Source organism: Spodoptera frugiperda, chromosome 9 (assembly GCF_023101765.2).
Source record: "Spodoptera frugiperda isolate SF20-4 chromosome 9, AGI-APGP_CSIRO_Sfru_2.0, whole genome shotgun sequence".
Lineage (NCBI taxonomy): Eukaryota > Metazoa > Arthropoda > Insecta > Lepidoptera > Noctuidae > Spodoptera > Spodoptera frugiperda.
Genome location: NC_064220.1, coordinates 488,010 through 505,383, shown reverse-complemented (window position 1 = coordinate 505,383; position 17,374 = coordinate 488,010). Strand labels below are relative to the sequence as shown.

General features: G+C 35.1%; 2 protein-coding genes across 2 annotated transcripts; both read left to right on the top strand.

The window, feature by feature from the left end:
* Positions 1-12,203: 12,203 nt before the first annotated feature.
* Positions 12,204-14,517, top strand: LOC118271392 (uncharacterized). Its single transcript, XM_050695950.1, has 2 exons — positions 12,204-13,030; positions 13,873-14,517. Exons 1-2 carry the CDS (start codon positions 12,236-12,238, stop codon positions 14,323-14,325), a joined length of 1,248 nt encoding a protein of 415 aa, XP_050551907.1. The 5' UTR covers positions 12,204-12,235; the 3' UTR covers positions 14,326-14,517.
* A 687-nt stretch (positions 14,518-15,204) lies between these two features.
* LOC118271019 (uncharacterized) lies at positions 15,205-17,078 on the top strand. Its single transcript, XM_050695951.1, has 2 exons — positions 15,205-16,057; positions 16,573-17,078. Exons 1-2 carry the CDS (start codon positions 15,263-15,265, stop codon positions 17,023-17,025), a joined length of 1,248 nt encoding a protein of 415 aa, XP_050551908.1. The 5' UTR covers positions 15,205-15,262; the 3' UTR covers positions 17,026-17,078.
* Positions 17,079-17,374: the final 296 nt, after the last annotated feature.

The window sequence follows — 17,374 nt, the reverse complement described above, 5'->3', positions numbered from 1 at the left end:
AAAAACCTATTACAAATTATATTGTTTTGTTAATGACTTTAGGTATATCAATCAAGTACATATTACATTCCAGCTTATTACATAGATAACCAATTTCAAGCAAATTTTTGCTATTTCTTTTTCTACTCGGCAACCCTGTGGACAAATTGTTTGTGTTAGTGGCGAGCAAGAGGTCTCCTTCAGGGATAAAAAGCGTGAAGTAAAATTTTTGTTGCAATAAAAAAAAACTATTGTAATAGTCACTTGCACTAGTTACGTTAGGTACACATTGAATGTATTTAATGCTCTTCCCTGTATATCCCTTCGAAGTATAAAAGTATGGCGTTAAATATCATTATTATATTGACAATGTATCTTTAACTTTAACTATTTCGAAAAGAATAAAGTCTCTATTACAAAAACGCCAAGAAAAGTTTTTTCAACAAAAATTCGTTAATAGTTCCCGTAGGAACCCTCCGGTTCTCACAGGAAATAATTTGGGGTGGAAATATTGTACCGCAGCGGCGGCGCGTGGCGCGTGGCGATACCTGTCGCGATCACAGGGTTAATGGGCTGCGAAACTGTTTTGAATATCGATGGAACTATTATTTAAATGTCTTTATTTGTTTTGACAGCTTAAAGTGTTTTATTTTGTGCATGGTAGTGATTTAGAAAAAGATAATAGATTCCCTTATAAGTATTTATTATTAGATGATCCGGCAAACTTTGTACCGGCTCAAATATTTTTTTCTCATCTTTTAAACCTTCCCTGGACATTTACAAATAATTCAAGACCAAAATTAGTCAAAGCAGTTCAGCCGTTCTCGACTTTTAGTAAGACTAAGGACTGTTCCTTAGTCTTTGATTGATAAATATACCTATTTAGGATCAGGCTCTCAAAATAGTTTACGTTTTTGAAAATTCGAAAGATTAATAAGCCTTTCCGTAGCCTGAGAATCAAACACGAAGTACCCAGTCGAACCAATGCATTACAATCACCCGACCAGCGATACAGTTTAACTATCAATAAATCACCAAAAACAGCGACATAACAACAAAATTCGTTTCAATAAACATTTCTATGGGAACTTTATCTCCCAGTACCTATTGTAAAAACCACAAAAGTATATAAATTACTGAATCCCTTAAAAGCGTATCGATAACCACAAGCCGTTTTAATTCCCACACAAAATTTCAACGGACCTTTTTCCCGCAAAATTTCGTTGGTGCTTCACACGGGACTCGAACAGTTCCCACCGAACTCTGTGGTGGGAAAAATGTGGTGCGTGCCAAAATGGGCCACGGGTCGCGGTTGACGGGTTGAGTAGCTGTGAAATTGTTCTGTACTAATATAATATAGATGATGTTTTGTTTGTCGGTTTGACGATTATAATTTTGTTGTATCTTTTTTTTAAAGGGGGAAAATCAAACAAAGTTAATAATTATGTTTAAATTTCTTTAAATGTTTAAATTACAATCATATTTAATTTAAGCAACGTCACGCATTTTATTCCTGAAGGGGTAGGCAGAGGTGCAGTTGTACATAATGGCACTTATTGCTACGGAACATTATACACCCACTTATCACCATTTGTGTTATAAATCGCCATGTAATATATGAGTCTACTCGGCACAATTCCAAACTCTTTGCTATTACAGCCCAAAACCGACATACTTTGCCCGACTCAAGAATCAAACCCGAGACACCTTGCTCAATGACACTTGCAACCACTCGACCAACGAGGTACTTAGTCGTTTAATTTAATTGGTATTTATTATTAATTAAGTATTTAGTATTTAATTTTGTTATAACTATTTCATAGATGTCAGCATCCTTATTCCATTAAGTAGTCAGATTAAGTCCGTTAATATTTCACACGTGAACTAGACAGTTCTCACTTGCATTGGGTGGGAAATGTTTGGGTTATTTTGTACCATAGGGCGGCGCGTGCTACTAAATCGTTCAGTGGCAGTGACAGGGTTAAGTGGTTGTTAATACTTTGTTATTTTTAATAGGGCGTTGGGAATTTTAAATATTGTTTTTTTTTTATTTCGTTTTGTCTGAAATATGATGATTAGGCAACACCGGTGTTGTCGTGATAGTTTAAAAAAATACTTAAAAAGTTAAACTATAGGTTTATACCTGAGAGATAAACTATTGTCTGAGCTGAATCCGTTTCCACCAGTGCTAAGCTACGTGTAGCAATGAATATGATATACATGGGTAACATATGAGATTGTGGTAAATAATGAGTTTCTATAATTGTAAAAGTTATTTAAGTATTAGGATAATGTTAAGGTTATTTATGTTCATACAGATATTTGTTTTGGTTTATTAAGTTTTATACTGCATTTATCGTATTAGGTGTGCCTGTAAAGATAGATGTAAGTAATGTTTAAGATAAATAAATAAATGATTGCTGGAAGCCAAACGCATTTACAGCAACGTAGCATATCACATCACTGGTGAAAAAGCACCCTAAATCTCATAGTAATTCAAGATGGTGACGTTAAATACCGTTGACAATTCACACGGGATGGTTTCAGTTCCCGTGGGGACCAGTTTAAGGCACGTGTTAGGTAACGACCCCAGAATGAGGGTTCCAAGTGGGTTTAACATACCAACAATGTATTTTTTGGTAACTATAAAACCTTAAGGACTGCGAATGGGATAGGTATGTAAATAATTCTTACATTATTTTAAATGTTAAAACCAATTTTTGGTAATCATGCTGTGAATTTAGTCTTAGACAGACTGGCCAACATGATAGACTAGCCTACCTACTAGACCAGCTTTTTTATGAAACACGCCGGCAATCGAGCAGACGTATCACCTAATGGTAAGCAATCATCGCCGCCCATGGATAGTTGAAACACCAGAGGCGTTACAAATGCGTTGCCGGCTTTTGAGCCTTCGGTAACCTCACTCACACAACGAAACACAACACAACCTTCCTATGTAGGAGATATTATTATATTTATTTATTCTTTTACATCAGGCAACGAAGGCCCATATTAATATAACAATACTATACTAAACTATATAAAATACTATAAATACATAATTGTTGTGTATTATAGTGCATACTATGTGTGTGCGCAAACACAGGTGCACGGGGGTGAAACACCGCCAAAGTTCCTGACTAACAGTAAACATAGTTCACTTAACAACCATCATAGTTAAAATCGAAATTCAATAACATCCCCACTCTTTTAATTTCAACCATTACCAAAAGAAAAAAGAAAATCACTTTAAAAATCGAACGTTACAATTCCGTTGACATTTCATGTGAAATGTCACACACACGTCAAATAGTTCACACAGGAACGGAATGCCACCGCAGTCATATTGGCTGGAAATTGACGCACATTGGGCCATCCAACGGTCGTTGCACGGTTAAATTGCCACAGGGTAAACAAATAAACAACGTTTTGTGGGTAGCTGGTAAATTAATATACTATTTTAATATGAAATTGAAGGTGGTTGGTTATAAAATGAGTTTATAATTATAATTTATTGTTGTCATTTTCTCTTTAGTTGGTTATAATTACGTCACGTATTCAACATATTTTTTTATGGTATAAGCCAGCATGGACATCCGAAACACCAGGGGCGTTACAAGTGCATTGCCGGCCTTCTGGGGGATGTAGTTTAAGAGTTGTTGAGGAATCGGGAATTGGGAAGGATGGGAAGGGGTTTAATTGGGCCTCCAATTTTCTGTAAAGCCACTGGTATCACTCCGGTCGAGCTAGCCCGTCGTGCCGAAGTATGTGGTAATAAATATTTTTTCTAAGTATATTTATTTATTTGTTTTATTGAAATATGATAAGAATATACAGAAACAAAACTAGATAATTATAGTTTTAATCACGACGCGATATTTTACTTAAAATTCTTTTATATTCAACTAAACACATCGATTAATAAAAAAAAATCATCATTCCCATTAGGTACATCTAACGTTTCTTCGACGTTTTCACACGAAAATATTCTTTGCAGATATCGTTTTATGATAAAAGCCGGTTCCCAGTTCACACGGGACGATTTCCGGTGGGAAGTCGTGACGAGTGAGAACATTTGGGGTGGCACGTGCCAAATGATACCAACCGTGGCGTTCACAGGGTTAAATGGTTTATTTGAAAAAAAAGTAGGTATGACTTACTTAGAGTAGTTTGTCTACTTGTGTTTTTAAAAGGTGAGAAATATTTTCTTTTTTAACTTATGTCAACGTTATGTTTTTGGTAATAAGTTTATGATCGATATTACGAGTACCAATTAGGTACAGATATTTGGGATACATAACATAATTGGCTAAACCTAGGTGTTACTTTTAATAATATGCCATCTCGCCTGGTGGTAAACTATGGTGTCGCCTACAATGGAGCACGCCTACCTATGATCAACCTGTTCAATCGGCAACCAGATCGCCACTCTGGTTCCCCATTCTAAATTAAACGGCAAATTCAATGTAACACTGGAATCGAACCCAAGACATTGACCGTCATAAAACAATTAATTTTTCCAAAGAAACTGCGACACGTGGCGACACGTGCCTACAAAACCGAAGACTACCAACAAGCCAGTTTTATTTGTACTAATACAGTAATTTAGATAATGAGGTAGTAAACAACTCATAATCGTGAAATACCATCTTATATACTTATACGTATATAATGAGATACATTTTGTATATAGATAACTAAAAATGGAGCAATAAGATTTGGCCATTTTAGTTCCGTCCTTTTTCGGTAGATGGCGCTGAACCTTTTAATCAAACTAATGGTCGCCTAGTGGCCGAAATTCGACCATATATGATTTAATTTACAATACCACTTAACGTACGTTGAAGGATAATTTTTATTTAATTCAAACTCTTTTATAAAACTCTTTTCATATGAGACGTGAGAATATCATCGCAATGTCTATCGATTTTGACGTTTTGTCAAATACGATCAGATACTATGCATGTGTGTGTAATGTTTTATTTATTGATTTAATGTACTTTATAAGCATTATTTTTGAAAAATATTAGCGCTATGCACTTCTCCTACACATAAACTATAAGTATACCAAATTTTATGCTCCTACGTCCGCGCAATTTTCGTAAAATGTGGTCCAAAGTTTTTGCATCACGTATTAATATATAGATAAAACATTTTCTAAAGGTTAAGGTGTCACTCACAGAATAGAGAAGAAGGTGTCACTACAGCCTTGTATGACTAATTAATACTACTAGATTTTGGTCTCTAACTCAACAACAATTATAAAACTGTTCCTTGACCAGAAAAAGGTTTTAAACCCAGGGACAAAGCAGTTGCAGACACAGTCTTAACTACTCAGTGCAGAATAAAATGCATGTTGTTTATAATTTGTATGTATGTAAATTATACCAAGTTTAGTGCTACTACAATGTGTTCTGTTAACATTTGGAATACGAGCAGTAAGTGACGTCACATAGAAGTGATATACAGTGTGGCCAGGAAAATAGCGAGGGGAAGTAAGATTATTCTATAATGTTTGTCGAAGTTATATCTCGCATGTAATAATGACTTATAAACTGCCTTTATTTATTGCCAATTATTTTTCAACCAGACGATTGAACCCATTTTTTTGAGGGGCAAATATCTTCCAACGACTTCTCTCCCGTCGTGAACGACTAACTAAAAATACCTCGTTCCTACTCCTGCTTTTCAAGCCGGAGCTCCGGTAACCCGTTAGGTAGTCCGGAGCTCCGGGACTATTGAACCTATTGAACCCTTGTACGACCTGACGACGTCAAGAATTACCTTAAAATGTTGGTAAAACCTCAACAGATTATGAAATCATTAAAAATAACGGCAAATGATTATCTGTTATCAAATTAATTAGTTATTAGTCATTAGAATTAAATAATACTGCAATGAATCAATGTGCGTCAGTAGCGAACACTTTATCAACATACACCAACATAATTTCATGCTTTCTGTATGTTATAAGTCCCATGTAAAAGAGCTTGAGCTTATAGGCATAGAGCACTCACAACTCCAAACATTGATTCTTTACCGAGAATTTTTGAAAAACAGAAATAAACCAACAGTGAATATTTTTTCGACTTGGAAATCTAGCCTTTGACAATACTAGCGACTGCTCGATCAACGATCCAGTCAATATTCCTTATGAGTATATTTTTTTATGGTATAAGCCGGCAAACGAACAGATGGATCACCTGGTGGCAAGCAATTACCGCCGCCTATGGACACCCGAAACACCAGAGGCGCCACAAGTACATTGGCGGCCATTTAGGGGTTAAGAAATTAAGGGGATTTTTGTTGCGGAATCGGGGATGGAGAGATTGGGAAGGGGGTATTTTTTCAGTCGATCGAGTGTAAGCGATTTATTAAACTAGTAATATGAATTAATTGTCTTCCTAACTTTTCAAATCGCTGTTTTAGAGGCCTGATAGTTAAGCGTATACAACATTAAGGTTTCTGCTGTGTATTTAATTGTTGGCCCAGGTCAGTATCAACGCTACACGTTACGTCACTTGAGGTTAGGTGCAAACTATACTCTAATATTTTATTTTAATGTTAATTATACTGTAATATTATGTAATTGTCTAGTTAAGGAGGTAATACATGTGAGATTGGTACAATTAATCAACGTCACGCCTGTTACTCCCGAAGGGGTAGGCAGAGGTGCACGTGACGGTATGTAATCCCGCTATACGCTTGTACAGTGTACACCCAATTTTCACCATTTGTGTTATAAGTCCAATGTAATAGTGGATGACCCTATTGCCTTATACTGGGCTCAATTCCAGACTCCGTACTACTACTACTGAGAAATTTTTGAAAAACCGAAAACAACCCAATTACTATATGCCCGACCTGGGAATCAAACACGAGACCCCTTGTCCGGCAGTCGCACTTGCGACCACTGGACCAACGCAGTTCAAGTGGTCCAATTAATCAGTTACCTTTGAAACCTTCAATAACTTACATAGGACAGATAATAATATAAATAGCTTTTAAACTGACATGGTCACTAACATTAGAACTTAAGACGGGATATTTACCATGTTTATTTATGTCTATGAGTTTCCGATATTTCGGTACTGTTGCAAGCCTCTAAAACTCATAGACATAAATAAACATGGTAAATATCCCGTCTTAAGTTCTAATGAATATAAATAGCGAATAAAGGTGAGAATTCTGTATCACACCCTCCTGAGTATAAAAAGATATCATTCCTAATAGCAATATAAATTGGAATTTCTTTTCTCAGAATTTGAGTATTCCAGAAATCTATTCCTAGTTTAGTCACTTGTACTTCAAAAACGACTTCTTTCACACTATATTTGTGCCACAATTTGCTCTCTCGTATACATCTTACGCGCGAAACTTTCTGGAAAAATCTCCCGTACCACCTTTGTGGCATTTCCAACCGTATCCACTCGAAGTTAGAGTCTATTTTCTATTTGTGTGTGGAAAAAATTTCAAGTATGTTATATGCCTCGAAGTAAGAAATTTCATTTGAGACGATTTTGCGATTTTCCTCAGTTGTCTCCCTGAGGACATACCGTTGATTTATTCCGGAGAATTCTCGCAGTTTTTGTGCGAAAAAAAAAATTGTTTCGCGCCTCGCATTCTCGCGTCTCGTCGCCTGAATATTCCGATGTGTGTTGTAAAATTAAAACTCGTTACGTTTATGAATTTTAAATGGCGAAGCCACTTATTCTGTGTTTGGATTTCCTTATCTGGTTTCTCACTTTTTCATATCTTTTTCAGGCTCATTTATCATTGTTGCAATCACATTAATTTCCTCGTATTGGCCTGACTGAGTAAAATCCTGGATTGGTTCCTTAGGCCCCATCTTTAAATACTACATCCCACTGTGTTTTTTTGAAACGTCTTAAGTACTTTTTTATTGGATGGGAAATCATCCAATGACTTCTTCCGCCTTGGGCGAGGCGAGAGTACTAAATACCACCCCGTTCCTACTCCTGCTTTTCGAGTGGAAGCTCCGGTAAATCCGCTAGGTATTCCGCAGGTGGATTAAGTACCTATTAATATCATTTAATGGATTTGTAAAGCAAATGTGACTAATATTTTTTTACATTTGTGCTTTGCCAAAACAGTGAAACAATCTATAAAATATAATTAAATAACAAATAAATAGTAACACGGTGTCCATAACAGTGTAAGTAAGCCGGACACATTTTATAGGTCAGCTGTGTTCCCCCACCGGTTGTATACGCGAACATAATGCCTTAAAAGACGTAACTCAAATTGTCTTGTGTAGGGTGACCATACGTTGTGATAACGGAGGACGAATCCTATTATATTGTACTCCTAATATCTTCGAGGGATTGTTTAAAGTGTTCGTTCATATTTTGAACTAATAATGCATCAAGATATTTTTCGAAAAATCTAGCATTTTTCGAAAACGATTTTTATGTTTTTATAATTTTAATTGTTTTAATTTTCGTGGTATTTATGCAACAGTTGATTACAACTATTATATATATTTTTTTAATAAAAGTTGTGTTTTACTATCATCTTTTTGCGGTTTTTGGGAATGTTTCATTTACAACCGTGTATTAGTGGGCTATATTTATTATTAGGGCAACCCTATTACACGGACGGAGCCCATTATGACGATACCTTAAATATTTTCAATCGAAAGTCTGAGGTTATTGAGAAATTTGAAAATTGAAAAGCTAAATATGTAATAGGTACTCTAAAGGGGAGATGGTGCAAAAATGGTAGTTATAACACAAATAGTAAAAAGTTAACTATCAATAAGTAAACAATGATATCTCTTACCCAATATTACTACAACACACTACAAAATCACATCACAATTTCCTATTACACTTTTAATCCTGAAATATAAAAATCGATGGTCATTCTACTTTTACGATACCTTTTATATGTTCGATGCACCTTCATCAAATAGAACACAAGACGTTGTTGCTATTGTGTGCAAACTTTTAGCACCTTATCTCTTGACAATAGAGCTGAAAATTGCATAGCATTTGTTTTCTGAAGTGTGAAATTAAGTTTGTCGATCGGACAACGCATTGGCCGCTAGGGTGTAGTATCCGATTATAGTCCAGCCATCTCATAGTTTTTGTTTTATAATAGAGCCGTAACATAGTATAGATTGGTAAATAATATTATAGCACGGTGAATTGGCAGAATGGGATGGGTTAAACTTTGTTTTGTAGATCCTGCGGGGGTTATATGGTGCATTTACTTATTTATTCTTCATGAAAATATACAATTTTATTGGGGCTTAATGGTATAAGCATAGTTATCGGTTCACCTTTGGGTTTAATATAGGTATTGCTTCTATGTCCTGGCCGTGACAAACAGTAGTCTGTTTTGTCAGACGAACAAGTCTAGTGACTTGTCCATCTGCCACGGTTGACGCGGTGACTGGGCAACTGGCTACCGTAGTAAGTTCTATTCCGGCACGGAACAACTCCAAAAAGCCGCCACTGCACTTGTAACGCCTCTGGTGTTTCAAGTTTCTATGGGCGGCGGCGATTGCTTACCATCAGGTGATCCGTCTGCTCATTTACCGGCTTACACCATAAAAAAGATACATAATCGAATACGGAATACAACACTCATACAAATAAAAGTTCCACTTCCTATTCACTGGAATTAGGAAGCAAGGAACTCCCCATTGGATCTTGTTGGATATGATTTGGGTCGCCTTCGAGACGGTGGTCTCTCCAGGATTAGACCCAACAAAAGGTATGGAATAAAATATCTATATTTATTGTCGCGGAAGTCCATGCCATAGTTTTCTGTTAGGGGACCCCGTAAATATTGTCAAAATGTATTATGCTATGTTATGGGTATTGCTTGTGATTTTTGCTTAGCCGAGTGGTTGGTGAATGTGATTGTTTAGTATGAGTTTTGTGGTTCGACTTACTGCATTTTTATGAGCTTTTAAGTGTAAAATATTTTAGTATTCAAATTTATCTTCTTTTTGAAGATTTTTTTACTCTAGAAGGCACTGAAATTCAGTGTTTCTGTGTTTTCACGATTGTATTTACTGAGGATCCTGGGTTATAGAAGTTGCATCGGTTTTGTATTAAGATTTCTTGACTCTAGAAGGCACTGGAATTTCAGTGTTTTAACGATTGTATTTACTGTGGATCCTGGTTTACAGGAGTTGCTATTTTGAGACGCTATGGCGAGCTTGTCGACAAATAATGTATTTAAATAAAAAAATGTGTTTTTTAATAAGTTCTCAAAATTAATTTCAAATATAGAACATTTAGAGTGGGTTGGTGGCAAAACGCAGACTTATCAACGTTAAAAAAATTAAATAAGGAAGTATTGCATAGATACCATTTAAAGATCACCTGATTATTGCATATTGTCGTCACATGATTGTTACACAATAATTTTGTGGGGGCAATGACCGGCATAGATTTCCGTGATATTATGCTATTTGTAATACTGCATCAGTTACGAGTTTATTGACCCGTATTTTTCCGAAAGATTAGCTATGTCCTTGACGAATTGATAATATTATAAGGTATGTATACATAAGATGATTTTTGCTTTGTTATGACACGTACTAATTTTTTTTTATGTTAAACAGTTTTAATGGGCTTATGTCGTACGGTCATAAAAATTAAGAGTGTATACCAAATATTAGATCGATCGGATGTCTGGAAGGGGATTAGATTTCAATTACCAAATTTGACCAAACAAACAGATCAAGCTAAATAAAATCGTTTAATAAAAAGGTAGTTTCTGATATGTTGATACCTGATGAAAAGAAAGAATGAAAGAAGAAGACAGTCATAATTATTCCATCAACCCTTAATTAAAACTTGGAACAAGACAGGAAAATTAGGTAAAGCTCCTCTTCTAGTCATATCCCAAGTTTATGATTATTAAAATTTTAAAACACTCCCTCCCACCTCACCCAAGGTGAGAAGTCATACCGGAGCTGCGGACTGCCTAGCGGGTTACCGGGGACCGGGTAGGAACGGGGTGGTTTTTAGTCTGTAAGAGTCTGACACTCCCTCTCGCCTCGCCCAAGGCGAGAGATATCATTGGATGATTTTCCCCACTCAAAAAAAAAGGTGAGAAGTCATTAGGCAATTTTCTCCACTCAAAAAAAAAGCCCACTAAAGAGGAAGACATTTATTCAGCAGTGAACATTCAGCTTCATGACGATGACATACATATACCCCAGTGTCAACGACCGGCATAGTTTTCCGCAATAATGCGTTACGTGTAACATATCAGAGAGAGGTCATCGACCCGCATTATACATGCTGTTGCCCGATTAGTTTTACCTTGACCGGTAATGAGTGATTAGATTGCGGTTGCCGAATCATTATTGACGTGGAACACACGTGTAGGTAAATTGGGGCATTGTCCGTGTAGATATTATTATGTCATTATATAACATATTTTTTAATTCTATAGTTCACGCAGAGAAAAGGAGAAAAACTTATTAGATGTTGACCCACTGGTGTCACTATGTGAAAAGTTCCATGTAGAACAACTGCGTTATCCTTTATAAGTTTATCCAAATTACATTCCAAAAGAATAATAAATCGAAAAGGACAATTCCCCCTTCCCAATCTTCCCAATCCCCGATTCCCAAAAAACCCTTAAATTTCTAAACCCCAAAAGGCCGGCAACGTACTTGTAACGCCTCTGGTGTTTCAAGTGTTTATGGGCGGCGGCAATTGCTTACCATCAGGTGATACGTCTGCTCCGGAAATACATAATACTGACTAATTCAATATCCCGAACACTGTATAGTACCTATGTTTAGCAGCTACTCACGAACATGAATAAACGCTGCACTCTGAAGAATTGCAAAATGGAAATAAACGAATTATTTAAACACCTTCATTAGTATTGCTTTCAAACTATTCAGGTCAATGAACTCAACAGATACGCTTATCCGTCCATATGATTACCTTAATCACTTCATTTGGAAACCAGGGCATCAAATTATTAATTGATAAATATTTGATTTTTTGTGTTTAACACTTCCTAACTATGAGATTTGACCCATTTTTTTCATAATTATGGTCTTCCACTATCCTTAAGGGCCAAATTAATTGAGACTACTACTGCTACTATTTCAGCCTAAAACCTATAAGAAAAGTTATCAATTTCGGCCTACACTAATTTAATATTTATCTTATCGGCATCAAAACCTTGGTGATATGAGGAGCTCATATAAAACAAAGCTCACCAGCTATTTGATATTAGTATCAAAATCAATATGGCACCGTACAATTTCGAAGGAGATTTCGGTAACCTGACCGATAAACAAATAGAGTTCATAAAAAAAGTGATAGAAGAACAAGATTTGAAAGTAAATAAAGTAGTCTTCAAACCAGTTGGGCAAGCTGGAGACAATTTCGTTGCGAGTGTGATGAGAATCAGCATAGAAGGAGACAATGGAAGCATGAAGATGGTTATAAAAATTGCACCGGCAGATGAAAAGACTCGTAACACTGTTAAAGCTGATCTATTGTTCCATAATGAACATGTCATGTATACTGAGGTCCTACCTAAGCTAGTGGCTTTGCAGAAAGAAGTAGGTGTACCAGAAGAAGAACATCTAAGATACGCAAAATGTTACGGATCAATGAACGAAGCACCTTATGAAGTGATACTATTAGAAGATCTAAATGAATCAGATTTTAAAATGTTAAACAAATTTGACTCTCTATCAGATGAGTGTGTCAGAAGCATTTTAAAGAACTTTGCAATACTGCATTCTGTATCTTATGGTTTGAAAAAGAAACAACCAGAAACATTCGAATCTTTCAAAAGTAAATTAATAGATGTTTGGACTGTAAATTTTTCGACAAATGAAGCTAGATCTTATTTTGAACTACTTGAGAGTGCAATATTGGCTAACCTTGATGAAGAGGATCACAAAACTAAATTCAAAAGTAATTTTATGGATATACTGAAGCTGCCAATACAGTTAGCAAAGGACAGAGATTGTAAATATTCTATAGTACAACAAGGCGATGCTTGGACAAATAATATTATGTTTAAATTTTCGGTGAGTACGTCTAACTTTTTATTTATAAATGTGTGAAAGTTGGGAGTAAAATAACATTGAGAATTTTAAGTTACCAATATTGTTTGCTTAATTCAATTTGATTTTACTTTCAATCTCTTTGTGACATATTTAGTTCTAGCTTCTATCAGTGACTTTGGTCACGTTTCCGTTGGATAAAAGTACACTATCGCCCAAGTCAATTCATACCCTCTCTGTATACAAAATTTCATCAAAATCCGTTGAGTATTTTCAGCGTGATTGACGAACAGACATCCAAACAATCTTTCACATTTATAATATTAGTGTGATGTATGATATTGTTTTTACCAGATTGTATTTTTACGCGTTGACTAATTTCTTATTATCATTAGATAAGGTGGTATCATTTATACGTGTTCTATATCGTCGATATCGGTTTTGATAGACAATGATAGTATTAGGTCTCGTGACATGTTTTTACGTTAGTGGCCATTTTGTTTTCTTTTTAATGTGTTGTTTGGAGTCAAATATTTTTAAAAGATTTATAAATGTCTTCAAAAGTATCCCTAAATCATCTCTTAACTAAGAGATACATAGCATGATGGAATACCTAAATTAATCTAATACCTGTACTGCTAGGTATCACTTATAGGTCAGAATGTCGTTAATTTGGTTCTTTAAAGTTTGCTGAAAGGCATTAGCAGATGAGGCAGTTTTTTTATTATTGTGAGACATACGAAATTAACTAAAAATCATGATGAAGAGTCCCTTTGTTTATAATCGACCGAGATTTTTAGTTAATTAAGGTAGTTTTTCCTTATATTAGTTTACCAAAGTCTAATTATCATTAAATATCTTTACAGGAGGACAAACTAGAACAGTCAGTAATGATTGACTACCAAGGATCCAAGATTAGTAATCCAGTGGGCGACATCCTCTACATGATCTTCAACTGCGCAGACCACGAGACCAGGTCTAAATACTACTACGACTGGATAGACTATTACCACACCGAACTAGACAGATGCTTATCCTATTATGACCTGAAAGTAAACTATGTCTACCCAAGAGACCGTTTAGACGCAGACTTAAGGAGATATGGAAAAATCTCTTTCGGACTATCTGCTATGTTAACCTACGTTTTGTTGAGAGATACGAAGGAAGCTGGAGAAATGTTAGAATCCTTTAAGAGTGGTGATCCGAATGATGTCTTAGAGTTGATGGGAACCCAACCATTACAGGGCGAAACTGCTATTCGTACGAGAAAACGGATAGTAGGACTCATTGACAGTTTTAGTCAATTTGGATTATTATAAATCGAAAGCCGTATAAAATATAAGTATAGTATAGAGGATTATTATATACCTGAATTCTTAAGTTCTAGTTAAGAAAAATGGCGATAGACTTAATTAATGCATTGCTCTTTGGTTTAGATAGACATACCTTTGACAATAATTAATAGTACCTGATGTTTACTTTTATGTTCAAATAAAAAGTAAAATAAATTATGTATTGTTTTGTATTTTTGCCTTAATCTAGTTACAATAAAGGACTATTTTTGTAAATCTATTTATTTTGAAAAATTATAATCTTGATCAAATTATTAATAACATTTTTTTAATTTTGAGTGGTAGTATATTATACTAACCCAAACTGGAGTTCATTCACAAAATCATATTAAGTCCATTAGAAAAAGCTGGTGATAATTAATTTAATAGAATCAAGCTGAAGCTTGAAGACGAATATCAAAGTTGTATCAGACTTGGAAGCTGTTCGTACCGCTATAGGTACTGAATTGGTATTCACTAATGTGCACGTTTACCTTGTCTTACCTAAACTAGTCACTGCAGAAAGAAGCAGAAGTATCAGATTCCTTACCATGCTAGTTGGATGAAGTTTAATGTCTAAATGGTCATTATTTTCAATGCATTAAACATTATCGATTAGCACCATCACTGTTCATCTACAGTAAATACGAATAAGTCAAATATTTACTTACCTATGTAAGTAGAAAACAAAGATCTTTACAAATAATACATCTTATCAATAAACTTTGTAGTTCTACTATGTAAATTAGACGTGAGATCAGACAACAAAATAAATAGTAACGATGATCAGCATAATTGTATCTTATCTGTCGCAAATAATAACATCACACTATGCATAGGTACATAAGATAAATCACGTGTATATAAAATAAAACGCAAATTATAATACAAGTTAATTGAACACACGAATTAAACACAAACGATTATGTCTCAGTATAAGTTTGAGGGCGAATTCTCTAATATAAGTGAACGCCAACTGGATTTCATTCACGAAGTGATTTTAAAGCAAAATTTGCAAGTTGATAAAGTGATATTTAGTCCATTGGGAAAACCTGGTGATAATTTTATGTCTGATGTGAAGAGAATCAGTATAGAAGGTGATCATGGAAGCTTGAAGATGATTGTGAAAGTGGCATCAGATTTGGAGGCTGTTCGTGTCGCTACAGGTACTGAATTGCTATTTACTAATGAGCATGTTATGTATACGGAGGTCCTACCTAAACTAGTCGCACTGCAGAAAGAAGCAGGCGTACCAGAAGATGAACAACTAAGATACGCAAAATGTTACGGATCTCTGAATGAAGCACCAAACGAAGTGCTAATTTTAGAAGACTTGAATGAATCGAAATTTAGAATGTTAAATAAGTTTGAACCTTTACCAGAAGAGTGTATAAGGATCATTTTGAAAAACTTTGGAATTTTTCATTCTCTTTCTTACGTGTTGAAGAACAAAGAGCCAGCGACATATGATCTCTTCAGTAGTAAATTAAAAGATACTTGGGACGTTCGAGTTAACGATCCAAATGTTGGTCTACAATTTGAAATGCTTACAAAAATGGTTTTACCATTACTTGATAATGACATTCAGAAGAGTATAGTGAAGGATAAATTATCGAACGTAGTTCAAGAAGTTCTCAAAAGATCTGAAGATAAAAATAGTGGAACCTCCGTTATTCATCAAGGCGATGCGTGGACCAATAATTTTATGTTCAGGTTTGAGGTGTGTACTTCTTTTATAAAAAAGTTTAGCTATGCTATTCACTAGTAATATTTTATTCAATTAATGTGAGCTCACTTTTAAAATAATTCATTTATCATGATTGAGCAGTACTTATGCTACAATTTTCTTTATAGCAAATTAATCTTGTTATAAGCTCGTCGGTTAAGGGTGCTTTTAATTCAGCCCTTCTTTACTATATCGCTAATCTAGGTCGCTATCTATACTTCTAGGTGCGCCCTCCATTTACGACCCTATTCACGGCCTTGTGTAAGTACTCGTAACTGACGAGCATGCATGAAAAGACTGACGACTATTAATGAAGCAAAAGAGGTATATAAGATTCGTAGCAATTGGCGTTCCATTGTCTCTGTCTACCCCCGTGGGAGACAGGCGTGTGGTGCATGTATGAAGTCTTGTTACACAAACGTGGCAATCATTAAATTTCTACGATATCTATGTCCACTGTGAATTATTCTTCATACATTTTTCATTAACATTCTATTTTTTATTTGCAGGAAGGTGACTTGCGTGAATCAGTGATGGTTGACTATCAAGCTTCATCCAGCCACAACCCAATGACCGATATTCTCTTCATGATCTACATCTGCACTGACCATGAGGTCAGGTCTAAGAACTTGCACGACTGGTTAGACTATTATCACTCGGAATTAGACAAATCTTTGTCCCATTTTGGCCTCAACGCCAACGATATATATTCCAGAGACCAAATAGATGCTGATTTAAAAAGATACGGTAAATTATTATTTGCTACAACAGTTCTGTTTAATAATATTTTAATGAGAGATGCAAGCGAAGTAGCTGCAATGATGGAAGCCCTCAAGGTTGGTGGTTTTGACGGAGTAATGGAAAATATGGATAAGCATGAAATGCCAAAGGAAACCTTTGATCGAGCTAAAAAAAGACTTTTAGATCTAATCGAAACTTATACCCAATATGATTTGTTATAAATTGGACGTGTATGGAATTGGTTATTTAATAATATGTCTTATTATATAGTTAAATTATTAATAATAATATTTGTTGCTTGTTTTATTATTAATGGGCTCTTCAATTCCATACAATAATTACCGACAATCGTGCTGCATGCATATTAAATATGTGAATATGTTTTAGTTATTTAGCGCTGTTGTTAGCCATGGATTGAAACATATTATGAAATTTTTATCTTTATTTTTATCTCTCACTCAGGCTGGTCATGGAAATAAAAGTAATCTAAACCGTTGTCTCAGATTGGTATCTATTGATACTCACTTTATGACAGTTGAAATGCAATTAGTTTAATACATACACATCAAC

Coding starts and splice junctions, on each gene's coding strand:
- LOC118271392 (XM_050695950.1), top strand. CDS start 12,236: ATGGCACCGTACAATTTCGAAGGAGATTTCGGTAACCTGACCGATAAA. Junction 13,031..13,872: donor ATATTATGTTTAAATTTTCG/GTGAGTACGTCT, acceptor ATATCTTTACAG/GAGGACAAACTAGAACAGTC.
- LOC118271019 (XM_050695951.1), top strand. CDS start 15,263: ATGTCTCAGTATAAGTTTGAGGGCGAATTCTCTAATATAAGTGAACGC. Junction 16,058..16,572: donor ATTTTATGTTCAGGTTTGAG/GTGTGTACTTCT, acceptor TTTTATTTGCAG/GAAGGTGACTTGCGTGAATC.